The 22,802-nt window shown below is 42.8% G+C and overlaps 1 protein-coding gene across 4 annotated transcripts in view; it reads left to right on the forward strand.

Moving 5' to 3' along the window:
- CEP57L1 (centrosomal protein 57 like 1) overlaps positions 1–10,602 on the forward strand; it is a 31,484-nt gene extending 20,882 nt beyond the window's left edge. For all 4 annotated transcript variants that reach the window (XM_075864217.1, XM_075864218.1, XM_075864220.1 and 1 more), the window contains 5 exons: positions 1,230–1,322; positions 6,453–6,533; positions 6,625–6,860; positions 7,526–7,670; positions 10,218–10,602. In XM_075864217.1, the coding sequence (XP_075720332.1) occupies positions 1,230–1,322; positions 6,453–6,533; positions 6,625–6,860; positions 7,526–7,670; positions 10,218–10,451 (789 nt within the window). In that variant the 3' untranslated portion in view covers positions 10,452–10,602. The remainder of the gene's footprint in view (positions 1–1,229; positions 1,323–6,452; positions 6,534–6,624; positions 6,861–7,525; positions 7,671–10,217) is intronic.
- The last annotated feature ends 12,200 nt before the right edge of the window (positions 10,603–22,802 follow it).

Raw genomic sequence — 22,802 nt, forward strand, 5'->3', positions numbered from 1 at the left:
TGGAAGGGTCCCAAAAGGGCACCGCATCCGAAATCCTGTGACAAACACACAGTGAAAAACAAAATTAAATAAGTGGATGTGCGCTGTGATACAGCCTGGACATCCGCCAGGTATAAAAATTCCTCATCTCCCAGCCAGAAGGCCGGGAGAATAAAGGTGTGTGCTCATATAGTGTGAAAGAGAGTGCGTGCAAAATGTGCCTTCACTCAGCGGGATCCCACCCCCAGTGAGTTAGGGCACCCCAGGGTCACCAGCCCTGGGGCACATAGCAACTCAGGCTTCCAAACTACCTGACCTCGATCCGGCGGTTGCCTGGTCACCTACAAATGGTACCTTTAAACCAAATGCGTACACCAGAGCGATGACCGTTGTGGTTTCCTGCCATCACCTCGGCGTTCTATCATCCCCTTACGATGGCCGCTGTACCACTGGCAGGGATGATTACTAACCTTAGCTTGATCTTAGCCAAAAGTCTGAGAAGCGGCGATTTTTTTTGCTTTTTGAATGATATTAATGGGCTACATGAACTGTATACTAGTAGCAGATGTTCCAGGATTACTCTACATGGGATTTTGCCGATTGATAACATTAGTTATTTATATCATGTAAAGTATGCCTACTCGCTCTGTATTACTTGTTGGAGGTTTTTTTTTTTTCAAAATATCTTATGTCTGTAATTTTTTTAAAGAAAGTTTCGAAATTTGATAGTTGAGTGATAGTGCATGTGTTTTTTTTTAGATTTTTGGAGTTTCTTTTTGTAACTAGGTTCTTACAATGGGGAGACTGAATACCTGAACAGTTTGTCCACCAGCCCTGTTACCTATAAACTATCCTGTGAGAGATATTGTGGTGACTTGTCAAAGACTGACAGGTCCTCTTTCATATATATATATATTTTTAGCAGTAAACTCTGTAAAAGTTTGAAGGAAGTTAATATTTACCATGTTTTCTGAAGTGAATATTTGTCTTTCACCCAAAAAAAGAAAAGGAAATACGTTCTTAGAAATATTTGGATCGCACTCTAGAAAATAACACTATATAAAATGGCATAATTTCTGTCATTTAGAACAAAAATGCAAAGATCTGAAGTCTTGTTGTAGCAAAAAAATTAAAGTTACAGCCAAGAGAGAAAACAAAAACAAAAAAGCTGAATCTCTCATGTAGCAAGTTTTATTTTGGAATAAATGATTTCTTTCTAGTATACAAGTTAACATTTTACTATTTTATAGCTGGAAACTGGTCCAGAACTGAATACAATATTTCTGTCAGCATCTGCTGAAAATACTTCCCAAAAGAAGGAAAAGAAAAAGAAGCAGTTGCAGGTAATAAGTACTACAATATGCCCTTTCTTTTGTACCATGGCAGGTAAATGCTAGACAGCACCTAATTTACCATCTCTCCCGACAAGGACTGAGCTAACCTATAGGGGGAAGCAGGAGGAGGGAGCAGAGAGAGTGAGTCAGCAACAGACATGTTGCATACAATACAAATGGAACTGTGGGAGGGGTCCTCCAGCTCACCTTGAATGCAGATTTTCTGCGCTCTGCGCCTGGATCTCAGTGACGGCTCACGGTGTTGAAGACAGAGATAAACGAACAAAAGTAGAGGATCCAGCGCAATCATTTAAAATAGAACATGGTTCCAATTTTATTGGGATATTAAAACAGAATCAATCCCGAGTGTGGTATTTAGAGATAGGTAGATAGGTGCCTACGCGTTTCAGATGCTCTACACGTCCTTCCTCATGGCTTTCTTTTCCCTGGGAAAAGTTCTATTTTAAATGATTGCGCTGGATCCTCTACTTTTGTTCGTTTATCTATGTTGCATACAAGTTTATACATAAGACACAGGTCACAAACCGTATAATAGATATAAGTATAACATATAACAGATTAATAAAACATTTCTCAAATAGACAATTACTTTTCAAACAGCTTATGCTAATCTAATAGTATACCTGATATAGATAAACTTTGTAATTCACTTCCTGTTAAAATTTAGTTGTTTTATCCATGTAAATTCTGTGTAAAGTCACTGCCACGAAGTGTCTCCCTTCCTGTAGTCTGCTGTCCACCCCCTGTTAAGAGTTAAAATCATCCCTGGTTAAAGAGCAGAATTGAAGAGCTGCAGAAGGTGGGGGTGTGTCTCTTCACTGCCTGCTAATACAAGTCGATGGAGAGGGGGAAGCAGGAGGAGGGATTGAGGCAGCAACAGACATGTAAAGGATAAAAAAGAAGAAAGAACGGGTATTTTCCAGGCGCTGCCGATCAGAGTGTCATCCGTGATGAATACGATCCATTTGTCTCATGGATGAAGACAAGGTGAGTAGTTCAGAGGTTTATTAGTACAAGTATATAAAACATATTTTTGTGTGCCGAGTTGTATTTTGTTATAAAATTGAAGGAAAAATAATTTTTATGTTTTTCCTTCGCCTTTTTTGTACCAATTGTGTCATTCTCTTTAGTTCCATTTGATGCTGTATCATTAGAGGGTAGGCAATCTTGTTAGCTTAAAATTACTGTCTTTTTATATGCATCTGAAAGGAGTGTATGTGGGTAGTTTTTTTCTTTAAACCGTTTGTGCAGAATGCGGCTTTGATTATTAAAGTCTTTGTTTGATGTACAGTTTTTTCGAATCCTCTTGTACTGGCTATATGGTATATTTTTTAGCCACTTCAGATAGTGACTGCTCTTATAATCCAGATAGCTGTTGCTGTCAACTTTTTAAAAATGTGTGCGGGTAATAATTTTATTTTTATACAACTCCGCACACAAAAAGATGTTTTATATACTTGTACTAATAAACCTCTCAACTACTCACCTTGTCTTCATCCATGAGACAAATGGATCGTATTCATCACGGATGACACTCTGATCGGCAGCGCCTGGAAAATACCCGTTCTTTCTTCTTTTTTTATCCTTTCCATTTCAGCATTGAGACTTCCTGCTAAGTTCTCAAACTGGGTCCTAGGCTGCAACCGAACTTTATTACCACTATACCATCGAGGTATCCTGGATTCTGCTCTACTGGATGTATAACCGCAAAAGGTTAGCATCACTTGCACCCTGTTCACACCCGTATATACAGTTTCATGCACTATTGTGCGCTTTGTTGTTTTTTTCTGTCATTGTCTAGCAACAGACATGTTGCATACAAGTTTATGGATAAGGGAGGGGTTAGCAGGGGAAGGAAACAGGAGCAGTGTGAGAAAGACATAGGCTTCTGGTAAGATTTCAATGTCAGCCCAGTGCTGGATACTCAGCTACACAGGATTCTCTCCCCTTCTATGTGTGCAGTGTATAGATGACATAATAGCAATTCGGCTCTCCCAATAGCTTAGAGACCACTGAGAATTAGAGCCTGCAGAGGGATCAATTGATAAATAATGCAGAATACAAGTCATACAATGGCCAGAAATAATGTTATTCCTTATGTACACACATATGACATCTTATTCTGAAAAGTTAGGTATGCTTTAAAATGGTCAAGATTAAAGTCCCAGTTCCAAAGCCATTAATACATGTCTGTTAATTAAAAGCCACGTTGTTGAGATATGGCTCTTGTATCGCCTTATCAGAAAGGCTTATAACCAAATCACTGATCCATTATTGGGACTTCTCAGTACACGTTAATCTACCCTCTGGGTTCTGCCACAACGGAGTACCCGGTTTCCAGATCCTTGATCTCCTCTGGAGTGCACATGACTGTAATTTTTATCCACAATTACAGATCCGTAATTGTGGATAAAATATGACCCATTCATCTCTATCGGCCACGGACACCTTCCTGTATATTTACAGGGGTGTTTCCGGGCCGTAGAAATCACCCGCAGAAAATAGAACATGTCCTATTTTTTGCATTCGCGGACAGAGCTCCTATACTTATTACTGTCAGCACTTTCCACAAATTCGGGTGACACTCCGCGGCCTCTCCGTGCAGTATTTACTGACCGTATGCATGAGGCCTTAGCATTCTAATCACTGTCTGACTCCCTTTCAGGCTGTAGTAGTCACTGGTCCAGATTACGTGACTCCCCTGCCTTCTTTTTACAGCATAGCAGATATCCTTATGATCTATTGAAATCACACACTAGAGAATTCACTATAGCATTAAACCACTTACTTAACGCCAGTTAAATCTGACTATTCCACTTAGGGTTGTCACGATACCAGAATTTGGACTTCGATACCGATACTTTGTTTAGATACCAATTCGATACTTTGCCAACAGTAAAAAAAAAAAAGCACTTCCATTTTCTGATGTGAGGCGCGTGGTGTGATGATGAATTTAACCTCCACGTGCCTCACATTAATAGTAATTAATCCCATCATGTTTCTCAGTCATAATGGGTTAATATGTAAGGTACATGATGGAGTTAATTACTATTAATGTGAGGCACATGGAGGTTAAATTCATCACCTCGTGCGTCACAATAAGTGATCGAAAGCAGTTTTTTTTGTTTTTTTTTTACTGCGTACACATCATAAATGATGCAGAAAAATTGTTGCGCAGGTTATTACGGCTGCGCCAATACCGAATATGTGTATTTTATGTATTGAGACTTATATTAATGTTTATTGTAAAAAAGGTGTATGTGTATTTTTTTTAATGTAACATTACTTTTATGTTTTTACTCTATTTTTTAAACTTTAATGTACTGGCATATATCTATATTACAGTACATTAGCCTGTGTACTGATAGTACACAGGCAGTTGCTAGGACATACCTAAGTAGGCCCTAACAGGAAATATGGTAGGACAGCCCTGGGGTCCTTCAATGGACCCTGGGCTGTCTGCCCATATATGGTATGTCACTCAATCGCATCACAGGAATTCCCTGTGATGCGATCCAAGGGGCATCCCCTTTCTCATTTTCCCCTGAATGCTGCAGTCCTCTGTGATCGCAACATTCACGGGAATAACGGCGGAGATGAGAGGTTTCTCTGATCTCCACCAACGGGGCTGCGACTGTGCAATACAGTCATTGCCCCGCTCCTGACAGAAAGTGTGCGCGCGGGGTGTATGAGGAGATGCGGCCGGCACTGCACTAATGAGCGCAGGCACTGAAAACAGAACATGGAGGGTGTTTTGCAGTGCGTTCACCATGTTCTGTTTTCAGTGCCGCCACTCATTAGTGCAGTGCCGGCCGCATCGCATCATCCTGACCCCGCGCACTTGTTATCAGGACTCAGGAGCGGGGCAATGGCTGTATTACACAGCCGCAGCCCCGCTCTCATACATTCATGTGTTACTGTGTTACTATACTCAGCTATGCGGCTGCACAGCTAAGTATCGAAATACATGAAATAACGGTATCGAACCGTTTGGGGATGCAGAGTATCGAAACAGTATAAAAGTTTTGATTCATCATGCATCCCTAATTCCACTTACAAGCAAACATGAAATGATCGCCTATTACGTACCTTATGAAGTCCAGCAGAAAATCTCTGTGTATATAAATTAGACTGTGTATGTGACCTTTGCCAAAAGTACAGTTCTTTGTATAGGTAATATCAGTACTTGTCGAAGAGATAGTAAATTGTGCGCTTTATATATATATATATATATATATATATATATATATATGTAGAGATAAGCAGCACTCTGCGACAGATTCCAACACGGTAATGGGTGCAAGCAGGTAATCCAGATCCGTAGATTGTAAGACATAAACAAAAGAAATCCCACAGCACTCCGATGGTTCCAAAAAGTATGTGAATTATTCAGTCAACAGCTGCAACGTTTCCGTCCTGCTATAGGAACTTTTTCAAGCAATATATATATATATATAAGTATTCTGTTCGTGGTGGTTTTGCATATACACCATTGTTACAGCAGTCAGATCCAAATGCATTATCCCAAAAAAATGCCTAATGTTATCTTTAATGGCTGTCCATGGAATTTAGTGGGCAGTGTGTAAAGCTAAGTTTACCCTGTAGCGCGGGCGCTAGCATTTTCCTGTTGAGATCAGCAGTTCTAAGCAATTGACTTAGAACTGCTTGTGATTGCTAGAAACCTCTATGGGCTTGTGTAATTCCAGACCAATTTCTACTTCACAGGGAGGCAAGTAGCTTTCTTCATTATAGGAGATACTCAACCAGCTCTGAAAGATTCCTAAGGCAAAACGGTGCACATGCTGAGCAGCCCCCCAAATCCAAATTCAGGGCACTGCAAAATATTGTGCATCCTGTATGGTAATTGGGCTTCCCACATATTGAAGTGGTGTGAATGTGATCCCACTGTGCTGATAGATCAATTACCATTCAAGGTTCTCTTTTTAGCTGCCCCCCAACTGGGTGCATTATTTTTCTTAGGACATCTATTACATGATGTAATAGTACTTCAAACTGTAAAATAGTATTTAAAGGGGAACATGCACGTTAAATGAACACTTTCTTACAGTTTTTAATCTGAATTATTACACTTACATTTAATGTTCTTATCTTTTGTAGAAGAAACCTGCAGCATGTACAAGTACTTCTGAACCGAAGATTTCTGTGAAGGCAGGAGATCTTCCATTTGTAGCTGGAAAGGTGAGTGTATTGTTTTAGTCTTTTCTTAAGAAAGTTGATATTCTGCATTCTATTTAACTTTTAGAATTCTTTCTCTCTTTCTCCTCCCAAGTCTACCAGTACAAGCCATTCTCTCAGCGCAAATGTTCAGAGTGTTCTTCACATGATGAAGCATCGAAGCCAGAGCCCGGGTGTCGCCCATCAACGCTCAAGATCTGCAGGACGCAAGCCATGTCCTAGGAGTCTAGGTGCCAACAGAACTTCAGCAACTTATACTCCACACTCTACTGGTGACAGCCTGACTGATTTACTAATGGATCTGCAAGGCGAACTAGAGCAAATGAGTTTGTGAGTATCCATTGTACCGAGGGAATTTTCAGGAGAAACATGTAGCCAAAGACCTAGGGATCATTAAACTTACTTTTGACTACCGATCTCCATCTATATTTTATATGACTTATGTAGGAGGCTTGGACCTTGGGGGCTCCTTCTCTACAACAATTAGAAATTACTACTGTGGAGGTCTCTCAGTAGCCCCATGTGTTTTCACTGAATATACTAATGTGTATGCTCTCTGGGCTAGTAGTGGTCAACCCGACATATTGTTGGGGCCTAAAATGCATCTTTTGACTACATCAAAGTGCCACATGTTACATTCAGCCAGGACTGGGTCAATTGATGTACACACGCACACACGCGCACCTTTTTTTTTTTACACCGCTTTATCTGTGCTCTGAGATAATAAGTAATGTCAGCCTCTTCAGTGTTCATTGTCACCCAACTTTCCCATGCTTTTTGTCTCCTATTACTTTGCCTGTGCCGGTTATTCCAAAATTCTGCGTATCTATTTAATGAACCAGGAGTCCGCAGGGGGTTTGTGCTATAGTTTCCTCCCAAATAATAGAGTGTTGTAACTGCAGTCTATGAAGGCTTATAGCTTTATAAGTATGAATTGTAATGTGTTGCTATGAGAAGATGATTCCTGTTTTTGTTATGTATGTTTCTCTTTTAAGTGACCATCAAGAGCTGCTTAAACAGATAAATGATACGAAGGACAATGATTTACGTGAAGATTTAGAACGTGAAATGGATTGTCTCGTCAAACAAATGGAAACTAAAAGCGACCAAATACTCAAGCTGAAAAGGCATCAAACAAATGTGAGGATTGAAATAACAATTTTTCCTTTTATTACACAAACTATATCACAGTAATATTGTCTAAAATGAAATGATTCTGCTATAGCACGAATATCACATTATTACACTAGCACTTGATCTCTTGGCAACCTGCAATACATGTGCATTAGATGGTTGCAGGCCCCCCAAAAATGGTGCCAGAACCCCGGTTCTCATCATTATCTCAGCCCTATCTAGATTTATTTTGTTCCAGAAGTACATTTTAAGGTTATAAAGTCTTCAGATGTTCTACAGAGAAAATAATGAGACCACAATTTCACAGAATAGGTTAAACTTGAAAAATATTTTCTATTCAATTAAATTAATGCATTAATAAAATAATTTAAAACATGTACAATTAACATTCTAGTGATGCTCACTTTGTACTTTGAAACAGTACAATATTTACATATCAGGAGCATAGAATGCTTATGGTTTAAGTCCTCGCCCCATATTCTATAAAATATATAAAAAATGGAGCAACGTGCCGGCAGAAAACAGTTCATACCAGTGTATTTTATTTTTCTCTGCATACAGATTTGTGAATTTAGCCTTATACATCACTAGCATAGTAGACACAGCACAGCCGTACTCCCCCTTAACACTTGATGCAGCAGTACCCCCAAATAGTAATAACAGCGGTGACCACCCTCTAACGATAAGTTGCACAGCAGCATTCGACTTCTCCCTCCCAGTAGTTACAGAGGTGCTCTCTTTTCCCAGTAGTCATATGAGCCCCCCTTTCCCACAGCAGTTAGAACAGTTCCCTCACTTCTCATAGCAGGTACAGCAATGCCCCCCAGTAGTCACAGTAGTGCTTCCCCTCCCTTTTACTTAGTAGTCACAGCAGTGCTTCATTCACATAGTAGTCACTGCTCCTTTTCATGCAGTAGTGACAGCAGAACCCCCTTCCCACAGTAGTCACAGCAGTGCCCCTCTTCCTTCTCCTGAAAGGTTTCCATCACCCTTTGACTAGTGGTCACAGCAGGGGATGAGATGAGGCCAACGGCATCCTGCGCATGTGCAGTGAAGCAAGGTGTACATGCTTCAACTGCGTACTGTGCATACGCAGGATGACGTTGAACTCATCTCAGGACTCCTCTTCGTTGATTTATATCTTCCTTTTATACATTAATTCTAAAACGGACAGTTTTGAAAAGGGCATGTTTGGGACACGAATCCCCAGCAGTATGTCAACATGCTAGTGGTTTAGTGCCATAAAATCTTGTGACAGGTTCCCTTTAAGATGCGCCCTCTGCTGGCAGAAAGCTTAAAGGGGTTATCCAGGTACCAAACATTTAAAAAAATTGCTTTGCATTCATATTTGTTATGTAAAAAGAAGTCCCTTACTAATATACTTTAATTAAAAATTCGGTACTAAATGGTACCGTTCAAACCCGGTGAATTGTTCCCGGAAGTCCTGTAGCTTTTCTAATATTGATGACACGGCCCCACGTGACTGAGGGCTTGCTTCCTGTGCTGTTCGTGTCGGCGTGTTATCAATCGCATGACCGCAAGGGGCAGTCACATTGCCTATTGCTGGAGTCCCCGAGCAGACAGCTAGCGCTTTGCTCGGGACTCCTACACTTCTCCCGACATTTGGTCAGTGACTTTAGGGTTTTCCTATAGCTGGAGTTCCCGAGCAGAGCATCAGCTGATCCTCTGCCTGGGGACTCCGGAACTGCTGCCAATGTCACCATCCATATATGGGTAGTTATGTCAGCAGCAGTAGTGGAGTCCCCGAGCAGAGCATCAGCTGATAAATGTATCGGTGTACAGACTCAATAGAAAGTCTATGAACCCGTTCCCCGATACATCCGGAAAAAGCCGAACAGACACGAAGCAGCTGAGCGCTAACACGGGCGCTTCAGCTGCTTCGTTCTAGTGATTGGTGGGGGTCTCCGTGCTCGGACCCCCACCAATCCAAACTTCTGACATGTCAGAAGTTTGTCAAACGTTTAGCTACACTTTAAAGTTCCATGATGTCCAATCATGAATATTGTATGAAAAACATTTTATTTTTAAGTTCTTCTAGTTACATAGTTACTTGGGTCAAAAAAACGACATCAAATTCAACCTTTCTCAGACCTTGCTGTTTGACTTAGGCCTCATTTCCACTTCAGTTATTTTTGTCAGGGTGCTATCCGTTTTTTTAACAGATAGCACCCGGACACATTCATTTCAATGGGGCCATGCACACTTCCGTTGTTTTAACGGAAACGTGTCGCCGTTCCTTCAAGGATAGAACAGGTCCTACTCCTGTCCGTTATTGACAGAACAGTCTCGGCCTTTTCATTGATTTGGTTCTTGAAACAACGGACTGCAAACGGAAGCCATCCGTGTGCGGTCCGTGTTTCAAGGATCCGTCATTAATGGCCTTAGGGTAAGGCAAGACACAACAGGCCAACTTTTTCCAATTTCGTCTAACAGCAGTTGGACAGTTTCCCCAGATTAATTATATAGAAAATGTAACGTTGCTGTTGCTTTTTTTTTTTTTGCTAATTACCGTGAATATGTTCGTTCCTTTAGGTTATAAGACTAAAGAAAGCAGCTCGATCAATGAAGAAGCTGTCTTCTAACGCCCAACGAGCTGTTGCAGGAGAGCCCTGCAAAGCAGATATACCAGCTACACCAAGGAGAAAAGAAGAAACTCTGTCAAGAAGCACTCCGAACCCTAACAGCAAGGCCGCCCTCCAACTGTTGAAAAATGTGCAAAAGATTCAGATGACGCTAAAGAAAGATGACATCATGTGGGAGAAATGAATTCTTCTTTGTGTGTTTACAGCCTTCTATTTGTGTATGTGTGTGTTTGTGTTCATATAAGACTTACATTCTTGCCTATATTTATTCTCAGTGATTTTGTATGTCTATGTAATTTTAATATTTTAAATAAAGCTTTGTAATTTTGTGTAAAGCAGTGTCACTGGTAAGGTATAGCCTGTCCGTTGTTTTATAAAGACACTCATACATTTACTCAATTTAAGTTCGTTTACTCAAGATGTCCAAGGTTCTCAACTTCCTCCTTTTTTGTTTCTCTGGGCAATTTAGAAAAAACTGTTAGACAAAATCTTTATAAAACAAATCCGAAAATCAATAGAAATTATTCAAGTCCCTGCTCACATAGTTTTTTGGCGCTGATTTTGATGTGGAACCCGTGTCGGAATTAGCGCCAAAAAACTTCCGAAATTGCCCCCCAGGTTTTCTTTTCCCCCAGGAGACTTTTAGCCGCTTGCGGGGGAAAAAAGCAGCATGTTCTTTCTTGCCGCGGTCTCCGCCTCTGACCTCCCATTGAAGTCAATGGGAGGCAAAAAACACCTGTGGCGCTCTTTTCCGAGCGGTTTTTGGGGTATTTTTTGCCCATGGTCTTTGCATTAGCTTCAATGGCCGCGGGCAGAAAAACGCTGTGAAAAACGCGGCAAAAATGCACAGGCAGGTCAAAATCAGCCTCAAAATTCCTGAAGGAAGATTTTTTTTTCTGCCTGCAAAAAACTTTTGTGTGAACATGGCCAAAAGATTTAGAAGTAATACATGTCTAATTCTTATATAAACACACTATCAGAATTAATTGTAAACTGTTAAATGATGATGCTTACAATCACATTAAAGGGTGACTAAACGTTCAACAAACTTCTGACATGTCATAGTGACGTGTCGGATGCTTTGATTGGTGGGGGTCCGAGCACTGATACCAATCATGTGAGCGCTGAGCTGCTTAGTTTTTGTTTGGCTTTTTCCAGAAATCAACGGTGTACGGGCTCAATAGAAAGTCTATGGGCCCATACACCGCTACATCGGCTTTCCAGAAAAAGAACAGAAACCTAGCAGCTCAGCGCTCACACAAGCGCTTCTGCCGCTTCGTTTTCGCGATTGGTGGGGGTCTCAGTGCTCGGACCCCCACCAATCAAAACTTCTGACATGTCACTGTGACATGTCAAAAGTTTGTTGAACCTTTAGTTACCCTTTGATATACACAAGCACCTCCAGCTTAAAAAAAAACCTTGACTATATCAATGGGTCAAAGCCTAGACCAGGGGTCTCAAGCACGCGGGCCGCATGCGGCTCCTGGGGCTGTCATCTGCGGCCCGCTCTACTCCGAGCCCCTGGAATTCCCTGACATCGCTGTCCACATATGTACAGCGATGTCTGGGGCTTCCCCAGAGCCGGAGTCCCGGGCAGAGCGCTAGTACAGGCTCTGCTCCGGGACTCTGTGGAATTCCCTGACATCGCTGCCCATATATGGACAGTGTGTCAGGGTCTTCCCCAGAGCGGAGTCCTGGGCAGAGCATTAGTATCGGCTCTGCTCCGGGACGCTGCGGAATTCCCTGACATAGCTGCCCATATATGGACAGTGTGTCAGGGTCTTCCCCAGAGCGGAGTCCCGGGCAGAGCGCTAGTATCGACTCTGCTCCGGGACTCTGCGGAATTCCCTGACATCGCTGCCCATATATGGACAGTGTGTCAGGGTCTTCGCCAGAGCGGAGTCCTGGGCAGAGCGCTAGTATCGGCTCTGCTCCTGGACGCTGCGGAATTCCCTGACATAGCTACCCATATATGGACAGTGTGTCAGGGTCTTCCCCAGTGCGGAGTCCCGGGCAGAGCGCTAGTATCGGCTCTGCTCCGGGACTCTGGAATTCCCTGACATCGCTGCCCATATATGGACAGTGTGTCAGGGTCTTCCCCAGAGCGGAGTCCCGGGCAGAGCGCAATTATCGGCTCTGCTCCGGGACTCTGGGGAAGCCTCTGACATCGCTGTCTATACATCGACAATGATGTCAGGGGCTTCCCCAGAGCAGGAGTCCCAGTGATGTCAGGAGCACAGCTGGAGTCTCAGGAAGAGCTTACTAGCGCTCTGCCCGGGACTCAAGCTCTGGGGTTGCCCCTGACATCTCTGTCCATATATGAACAGTGATGTCAGGAGCAGAGCTGGAATCCCAGGCAGAGTGCCAGAAGCGGCTCTGCTCCGGGACTCCAGCTCTGGGCAAGCCCCTGACATCACTGTGGTAGCATCTGCGGAGGGCACTGTGGCAGCATCTGCGGAGGGCACTGTGGCAGCATCTGCGGAGGGCACTGTGGCAGCATCTACGGAGGGCACTGTGGCAGCATCTACAGAGGGCACTGTGGCAGCATCTACAGAGGGCACTGGCAGCATCTACAGAGGGCACTGTGGCAGCATCTACAGAGGGCACTGTGGCAGCATCTACAGAGGGCACTGGCAGCATCTACAGAGGGCACTGTGGCAGCATCTACAGAGGGCACTGTGGCCTTATCTACAGAGGGCAGTGTGGCGTTATCTAGGCGTGTGTTGCATTATCTACAGAGGGCACTGTAGCAGCATCTACAGAGGACTCTGTGGCAGCATCTACAGAGGACTCTGTGGCAGCATCTACAGTGGACTCTGTGGCAGCATCTACAGAGGACTCTGTGGCAGCATCTACAGAGGACTCTGGGGCAGCATCTACAGAGGACTCTGGGGCAGCATCTACAGAGGACTCTGGGGCAGCATCTACAGAGGCCTCTGTGGCAGCATCCACAGAGGGCACTGCGGCACTATCTAAAAAGGGGCTGCCCAATCTTGACGTGTGCTAACTTAGCCGCTGGACTGCATTTAGCGACACTTAAACTGGAAAACTGGATTGTTGAAATAAGCACGTGGAGAAATATCTCACATTTTAAACCTAGCGGTATTATTATAGTAATGTAGTATTATTATTATAGTAATATAGTGTTATAGTAGTTCAAATAACTAATTGATTAACAATAATTTTGGATTGTATCAAATTTGAAAGTAATGCGGCCCGTCAACTTCCCATTTTTTCTATATGCGGCCCGCTAACCCGGCCGAGTTTGAGACCGCTGGCCTAGACTGTCTCTATCTGCAATGTGTATTGAAAAGAAAAACAAACCAGCAATGAAAAATAATTTTGTTTCATTTTATGACTAAAAGTTAACATTGCACCCTATATTTACACAATATGTATAACAATCCTTAACCCCTTTAGGACACAGCCTGTTTTGGCCTTGTGGACACAGATGATTTTTTCAAATCTGACATGTGTCACTTTATGTGGTAATAACTACGGAATGCTTTTACCTATCCAAGCCATTCTGAGATTGTTTTCTCGTGACAAATTGTACTTTATGTTAGTGAAAAAATTTGGTCGATAAATTCAATATTTATTTGTGAAAAACTTCAAATTTTAGCAAAAATTTGCATTTTTCTAAATTTTAATGTATTTGCTTGTAAAACAGATAGTAATAGCACACAAAATAGTTACTAGTTAACATCCCCCCATATGTCTACTTTATGTTTGCATCATTTTTTTTCACATACTTTTATTTTTCTAGGACATTACAAGGCTTAAAACTTTAGCAGCAATTTCTCATATTTTCAAGAAAATTTCAATAGGCCATTTTTTCAGGGACAAGTTCAGTTCTGAAGTGGCTTTGAGGGCCTTCTATATTAGAAAGTCCCCATAAATCATCCCATTTTGAAAACTGCACCCCTCAAGGTATTCAAAACCACATTCAGAAAGTATTTTAACACTTTAGGAGTTTCACAGGAATTAAGGCAAAGTAGAGGTGAAATTTACAAATTTCTTTTTTTTTAGCCGAAATTCATTTGTAATAAAAAAAAATCTGTAACATAGAAGGTTTTACCAGAGAAACGCAACTCCATATTTATTGTCCAGATTCTGCAGATTTTAGAAGTATATCACATGTGGTCCTAGTGTCCTAATGGACTGAAACACAGGCCACAGAAGCAAAGGAGCACCTAGTGGATTTTGGGGCCTCCTTTTTTTAGGAATATATTTTAGGCACCATGTCAGGTTTGAAAAGGTCTTGTGGTACCTAAACAGTCGAAACCCCCCAAAAGTGACCCCATTTGGGAAACTACACCCCTCAAGGCATTTTTCCTAGGGTATAGTTAGCACTTTGACCCCACAGTTTTTTTGCAGAATTTTGTGGAATTAGTCTGTGAAGATGAAAATCACCTATTTTTCTGTGGAAACATATAATTTTTTCATTTTTACAAGGAATAAAGGAGAAAAAGCACCCCAACATTTGTAAAGCAATTTCTCCTGATTACGGCAATACCCCATATGTGGTAATAAACTGATGTTTGGACCCACAGCAGGGCTCAGCAGGGAAGGAGTGGCTTTTGGATTTTGGAGCGCAGATTTTGCTGGATTGGTTTTCAGTGCCATGTCGGATTTGCAATGCCCCGGAGGAACCAAAACAGTGGAAACCCCCCAAAAGTGACCCTATTTTGGAAACTACACCTCTCAAGGAATTTCTTTAGAGGTATAGTGAGCATTTTGACCCCACAGGATCTTTTTTAGAGCTAAGATGACAAAAAAAAACTGCGATTTTGGCGCTTTAAATTCTTTATTTCTTACAGCGTTCACCGTGCGCAATAAAGTACGTTTTACTTTATTCTGCCGGTCGGTACGATTACGCCGATACCATATGTGTATAGTTTTTTTTAAAGTTTTGCAATGTTTGCACAATAAAATTCCGTTTCTATAAAATAATTAATTTTCTGAGACACGCTATTCTGAGCCGTAACTTTTTTATTTTTTCGTCAAAAAAGCTGTGGGATGTCTTGTTTTTTGCGGGATGGGTTGTAGTTTTTATTGGTACTATTTTGGGGTAAATGCAACTTTTAGATCACTTTTTATTCTATATCTTGGGAGGGGTGGTGACCAAAAAAATAGCGATGCTGACAGTTTTCCGTTTATTTTGTTTGCGGCATTCACCGTGCGTAAAAATTAACATTATAGTTTCATAGTTTGGGTCGTTACGAACACGGTGATACCAAATATGTGTACTTTTTTTTAACGGTTTCATTTTTTCTCTATAATAAATGACTTCTCATAGGAAAACAAAAACTTTTATTTTTACACTTTTATAAAACATTTTTATTAACTTTTTTTACTTTTTACACTTTATTTTTTTGTTTATTAACTATTTTTTTACTTTTTACACTTTATTTTTTTGACCTGCAGCTTTGATCGCTGCTATAATACATTTACACTACCTAGGTGGTGTAATGTATTCCAACTGTCAGTGTGACGTCACAGTCACTCTGACAGTTAGTCTACGAGGATTAGCCAGGCTGATCCTCATAGGCTTCCAAACATGGCAGACCCAGAGGCTGTTGCCTGGCCTCCGGATGCCATCACAAGCATCAGCAGCCCCCACAATTGCATGGGGCTGCTGATGTGCTACAAACCCCCTACATGCGGAGATCGCAATCGAGCCCCACATGTAACGGCGATGAGCCGCTGATCGGCAATACTGGAGTGTCAGCTGTCGGGTACAGCTGATCTCCAAGTTCCCGATGCACACCTTGTCGCCGACAGTGTGCATCGGTAACGACACAGTGACTTCCTGTCACTGACAGGGAGCCTATCAGGACCAGCTGAAGGTTGGTCCTGATGGACTTCCGTCCATGACAGACACGGAAGCCATTGTTTGGCTTCCGTTTGCCATACTAACTATCGGCAAACCCCGCAATTTCGGACCGAGGTCTGCCGATATGCTAGAAACCCCTAAAATTAGGCGATTGCAACCGATCGCCGAATTTAAGGGGTTAATTCGCCTAAATCAGCGGCAAAGGACTGCTGGCCGGCAAAAATGGAGTGTCAGCTGTCGGCGACAGCTGACTTCCCTGTTCCCGTTGCACACTGTCGCCGACAGTGTGCACCGGAAAAAACTCAGTAACTGTACGTCCTCGTGCGGGAAGTAACCTCCCGCAACGACGTACAGTTACTTACTCGTGTGGATAGGGGTTAATAAACCTCCTCTTTTAGGCTATGTTGACACTTGCGTTCATAATGGATCCGTTGACTTATAGTGGGGTCCGTCGTTTTGACGGGACGAATAGGGACAAATCTGACATATTTGTAATCATGTTTTCAGTACGGGACAGTTGTCCGGCAGCGAGGCAGGGACTCCTAGCATCGTACATAAGTATGATGCTAGGAGCCCGGCTCCCTGCACTGTGTTCTGTCCGGGACTTGCGGCCAAAATACGTCCGTCAATTACGGACGTAATGTGCTCGTGTGAATCCAGCCTAATAAGAGAATTACACAAGTGGAATAATGCATTCTGCTCTGTGGTGAGTTCTGTGGAGGCATGTTCGTCGTTGCAGCCGCTCACACGGAGAAGACTACTGCCCCGACAATCTCATGCCTACCTGGGTCCATCCAAATAGGAACTGATGAGCTAACCTGTCATTAAGTACTCATGCACACGACCGTAATTTTTATCCACAATTATGGATCCGTAATTGCGGATAAAAATACTGTTTCATTAATTTCTATGGTCCACGAACACTTTCCCGTATCTTTATGGGTAAGTGTCCGGGCCGTATAAATGACCCGCAAAAAATAGGACATGTCCTATTTTTTGCATTTACGGTCCGTGCTCCTATAATTCTTAATGTGATCCGTTCCGTAATCATGGACCGTACACACGGCTACGGCCATGTGCAGGTGGCCTTAGCCTGTGGTATGCCAGCTGTGGCTCATGCACAACTGGCGTGTGAAGTGCTGTGATCTTGCCTTACAAACCCAATGTCATACTGGAAAATATAGGAATGGTAGAGTGTGAAACTCATCTTTGGTATAATTTACCTACAATGACCTATCTTATAAATCCTTTCTAAACCTGTCCACTTGTCCTTCACCCAATGCCTGTTCTACATTGTTCTATTCAAACTTCCAATGGAATAACTGGTACCTTGTTTCCTAACCTCTAACTTCCTAATGGCTCTTTACTGAGGGTGACTCCCAGCTTGTTGCACTTTGTCATACTAAGCTCTGAGCTATTATATGCACAAGCTTTTTTTATAGTGCAATTCCACCTCCGTCAACTTTTGATCCATAGGGAATTCGCCATAAGGCTTCCTTCGCGCACACATTTTGTGTGGCTTTTTTTTTTGGGCCCAAAAAAACACATCCAAAAACACTTTTTTCAAAATAGTGGGTTTCACTACCTGCGTTTTTCAATTGGCGTTTTTCACATTGAAATTCATGTAACTAGAAGTCCATAGGGTTGAAAAAATTCCCCTTTGCAATACATGAAACCTAGAACCACCATAAAAAACGCAATACACAAAAAACCTATGGATGTCTATGGAAGAAAAGCGCTACTAAATAATTAAAAACATGCCAAACACAGTCTTGCTGTAATTTGGAAAAAACGGCACTGATCAAAAAAATGCAAGAGACAATAAAAAAAGCCACCTAAGAAAAATGCCATGTTTGTAGTGCGTTTAATATTTCCCCATAGACTACAAGCTTACATATGGCCTCAGATTTTTTTGCTAGTGATTGAAAGAACCCGGACCATTAGGAGGGTTCTACATTCAATTACAGACATCCCTGGTTTTCTACGGGAATTTTTCCTTCCGGTATCAGGGCAGAATGGGAATTCTGCCGGGTGATGTCTGTCATTGGGCCACAGCTGTGGCCTATGTGACAGTGGGGGCAGTTTAGGGCCTTAGTGACAGTCAGGGATTGGTGTAAGAGGTGTGGTCAGGTGACTAGTTAGTTAGATATAAACCAGGCATATGCAGTGGTCTTGGCAGACCTTCTGACCAGTGGCGTAACTACCGCTCTAGCAGCCGTAGTGGCTGGCACGGGCCCCCCACATGGCCGGAGGCTCCGCTATGGCTGCTACAGTGCGACGCCACTGAAGGGTTTGTTCCTACAAAACAAAAGACATGCATCCCCTATCCACAGGAGAGGGGATACATGTGTGATCACTGGCAGCGATCAGGAGAACAGGGGACCGAAAGTCCCCCGAAGTTCTCCATGACCAACCTCGGACTTCTGGGCTCTGTCGGCAGCTCTATAGACATGAATTGTGCACCGGTCGTGTCTGTGCGCATGCGTGACCAGCGCTCCTCTCATTTTTATTGAACTGCGCAGACTCCGGAAGTCCGAGGTTTGTCATGGAGAGATTCGGCTTTATGGCGTTATCTACAGGGGGATTTGGGGCTGTATGGCGTTATCCACAGGGGGGCTTTATGGCGTTATCTACAGGGGGTTTGGGGCTGTATGGCGTTATCTACAGGGGGGCTGTATGGCGTTCCCTACAGGGGGGGGCTGTATGGCATTATCTACAGGGGGGCTGTATGGCGTTATCTATAGGGGGCTGTATTGGTTTATCTACAGGGGGGCTGTATGGCGTTATCTACAGGGGGCCTTTATGGCGTTAACTACAGGGGGGGCTGTATGGCGTTATCTGCAGTGGGGAGTCTGTATGGCGTTATCTACAGGGGGGCTGTATGGTGCTATCTACAGGGGGCGATGTGTGGCGGAATATACAGGGAGGCACAATCTACAAGGGGGGGTTGTGTGATACCCAGGGGAGGGGGGGCCCCAGTCAAAAGTTTGCTATGGGGCCCAGTCTTTCCTAGTTACGCCCCTGCTTCTGACATATTCCTGGAATAAATGTTCACTGCCCCCGCCCTCCCTACCTAAATTTTGTGATTGTACTGTATTTATTACCACAGACTTTTGTTGAAAGGGGTAAGTCGCTCAGCAGTATGAGTGTACATTTATGTATTATTTGTGGTAGGCTTGAGTTTATGGCTAAGCCAGGTTAATAATTCAGGATGATAAAGTTAATGGTTTTTATTATTCAATATTTTATGGTAACTTTAATAAAAGGCCGGCACCAGAATATTTTTAGCACCACTCCAGTATCGTGTCTATTTATTTAGTTAATTTGTTAATTTTTGACAATGGTTATTTTTATTATAATGTTAATAGTATGTTTTATAATCCCATATAGAAAATAGGAACACTATTCTAAATACTAGTGTACTGATGGGCCGAATGATTGCTGGACATTTCAGTAGTGGCATCATGCCTCAATAAATTGTGCATCTGTAGCTTATGGCTATTAGAAATGTTCCCAACTTACTGCTACATATTATTTTATAAACTCCCCTTTATTCGTGATTTATTCCTTTCTAAGGCCCCATGCACACCACCGTAATTACGGGCCCATTCGGTTCTATTGGCCGTGGACACCTTTCCGTATCGCTACGGATGGGTGTCCGTATTATAGAACTGTACCGGGACAGCCTAGCATTACCAGGGTGGAAAGGGCCACTGTTTTTGGGCTTTTCCAGCCTAATAACGCCAGCATGCGGCCGCCGTATTGCCCGACCGTCCCTACAGATGATGGATCGTACCCAGCTCTTGCAAGCACCCCTGGTGGTGGTGGGTACCGGGGTAATAATGGGGGTTAGTGTTAGCCTCTGCACCGGCTAACACTAAGCCCCGCCTTAGTAATGGACGCTGTCAATCAGCCTGCAGCTATTAATAAGGCAGTAGTAATAAATTATTAAAAAAAACAAAACCCACACACCCTCATTAACCATTTTATTGAGAATTAAAAACGCTGTCATCCAAGTAGTCCTCGAATCCGACCTAGTCCAACAACCAAACCTTTAAAAAAACACAAAGACACAAAAATAATTAGTAACACATAAAAAAGCAAAACAATTCTTATACTTACCTTTCCTGGGTCCAGCGCTGGAGCCGCAATGTCAGCGAGCTGGGCCCCATATCTACTCCTATAATGTGTGATACTGTCTGCTGAGCCACTGTATCTAATCCTATCATGTGTGATACTGTCTGCTGAGCCACTGTATCTAATCCTATCATGTGTGATACTGTCTGCTGGGCCTTATATCTAATCCTATCATGTGTGATACTGTCTGCTGAGCTGTGTATCTAATCCCATCATGTGTGATACTGTCTGCTGGGCCTTATATCTAATCCTATCATGTGTGATACTGTCTGCGGAGCCACTGTATCTAATCCTATCGTGTGTGATACTGTCTGCTGAGCCACTGTATCTAATCCTATCATGTGTGATACTGTCTGCTGAGCCACTGTATCTAATCCTATCCATAGCTATAGGGTCAGAGTGCTACAGATATGCTGTCTCCTATATATATATATATATATATATATATACACACACATACATATACACACATATACATACATGCACACACTTTTTTTTTGGGCGGTGGACATATGTTAGTACTTACTGCTGGGGCTCTGTATCTAAGGGTATGTTCACACGGCTTATTTTCAGCCATTTTTCCCGACGTAAACACCCCTAAAAAATGGTTCAAAATACGGAGGCTAAACGCCTCCAAACATCTGCACATTGGTTTCAATGGAAAAAAATGGGTTTTGTTCCCACGGGGGCATTTTTTGACGCGACCGTTTGTAAAAACGGCGTGTAAAAAAATGGCAGGTAAAAAAGAAGTGCCTTGAAAATAGCTACGTATTATACAGTCGTTTTTCGTTTTGCGTGTGAACATACATACCCTAAAGGTATGTTCACACGTGCACGTCCGTTACGGCTGAAATTACGGAGCTGTTTTCAGGCGAAAACAGCTCCTGAATTTCAGACGTAATGAAATGTTGCCGGCGTTTTTCGCAGCGTCCATTACGGACGTAATTGTAGCTATTTTTCTATGAAGTCAATGGAAAACGGCTCCAATTACGTCCCAAGAAGTGACATGCACTTCTTTGACGCGGGCATCTTTTTTAAATTACCGTCTGCACAGTACATCGTAAAACCCATTCAAAGGAATGGGCAGATGTTTGCCGACGCTTTCAAGCAGTATTTTCGGCCGTAATTCCAGGCGTAAAACGCCTGAATTACATCCGTAAATAGTGAGTGTGAACATGCCCATAGTCTATCATGTGTGATACTGACTGCGGGGGCACTGTATCTAAGTCTATCATGTGCGATACTGTCTGCTGGGCCATGTATCTAAGCCTATCATATATGATACTGTCTGCTGAGACAAGGTGGGTATGTGGGACCACCTATAGGGGACTGCATGCACTGTCTGCAAGGGGGATTTATGGCAGGGGGACTGTGTGTGGAACCATACAGGGGGTTGTGACACTATATACAGGGGGCATTGTGTGGGGAACACTCTACAGGTGTCTTTGATTAGAACCCCGAGACATAACTTTGCTTGGGGCCGCAGAAATGCCAAATTTTCCCCTGAGGTTTAGTGCAAGGTCACTTACTGTTGGGGCCCTGTATCTAAGGCTACATTCACATCAGCGTGACAGATTTACGTGCGCAAAAGACACGCGTAAATCTGATCGTGTGCGTTGCGTTTTGCATCAGTGTGCTTTGCGTGTTGCGTGTGTTTTTCATGCACTTGCAAGCACTTTTTTTTTTTTCAATGTAATTGATGCGTGAAACACGGACAGCACACGGATGTCGTCCGTACGCTGTCCGTGGTTTTCACGCACCCATTGACTTCAAACGGCGACTAGGTAGGTGAAAATGCACTAATATAGGACATGCAGTGAGTTTCACGCAACAGACACTCTCTGCCTGAAAACTGCATGTGTGAATGGCCCCATTGATATGAATGGGGCCGTGTGCTGTGAGTTGTTTCAACGTACAGCACAAGGACAAGAATCATGTGTGATACTGTCTGCTGGGACCATGTATCTAAGCCTATCATGTATGATACTGTTTCCTGGGGTCATGTATCTAAGCCTATCATGTGTGATACTGTCTGCTGGGACAATGCATCCAATCCTATCTAGCGGTGAAGCTATAGGAGCCTTAGTCTTATAGATATGCTATCTCCGATATAGATGAAAAAAATATATATATGTAAAATATATATGTAAATATATGTCTCGGGGCTTGTGCCCCTGATCTTTTAAGACCCTAGCAACGCCCCTGTATAGAATTGTATCATCTTTTCCAATTGTTTCAATTTAAAGTTTAGAGAGCACACATGCGCCCTCTGCTGGCTAGTTATATCGCAAGGAGGAAAGTTTGTATCTATTGATCCCTGACTGCTTCCTGGGCTGTGTAATGTGTGTACCTGGGCTGCCATGGTGACTGCAAACTGCATAACTCCTCTGTGCACTGCTTGGGGATCTCTTCGACTGCTCCGAGGAGTTTGTATAAAGGGAAATCTAAGAAGCCAGTCAGTAAAACTGTGCTCTGGTAAGTATCATTGAACATAAACTATTGGATGTGTAAGAGGATCAAAGTCTTGGAGCGTGTAAAAAATTTGTGTGTTTAGCCACTGTG

The sequence above is a fragment of the Rhinoderma darwinii genome, chromosome 4, assembly GCF_050947455.1.
Source record: "Rhinoderma darwinii isolate aRhiDar2 chromosome 4, aRhiDar2.hap1, whole genome shotgun sequence".
Taxonomy (NCBI): domain Eukaryota; kingdom Metazoa; phylum Chordata; class Amphibia; order Anura; family Rhinodermatidae; genus Rhinoderma; species Rhinoderma darwinii.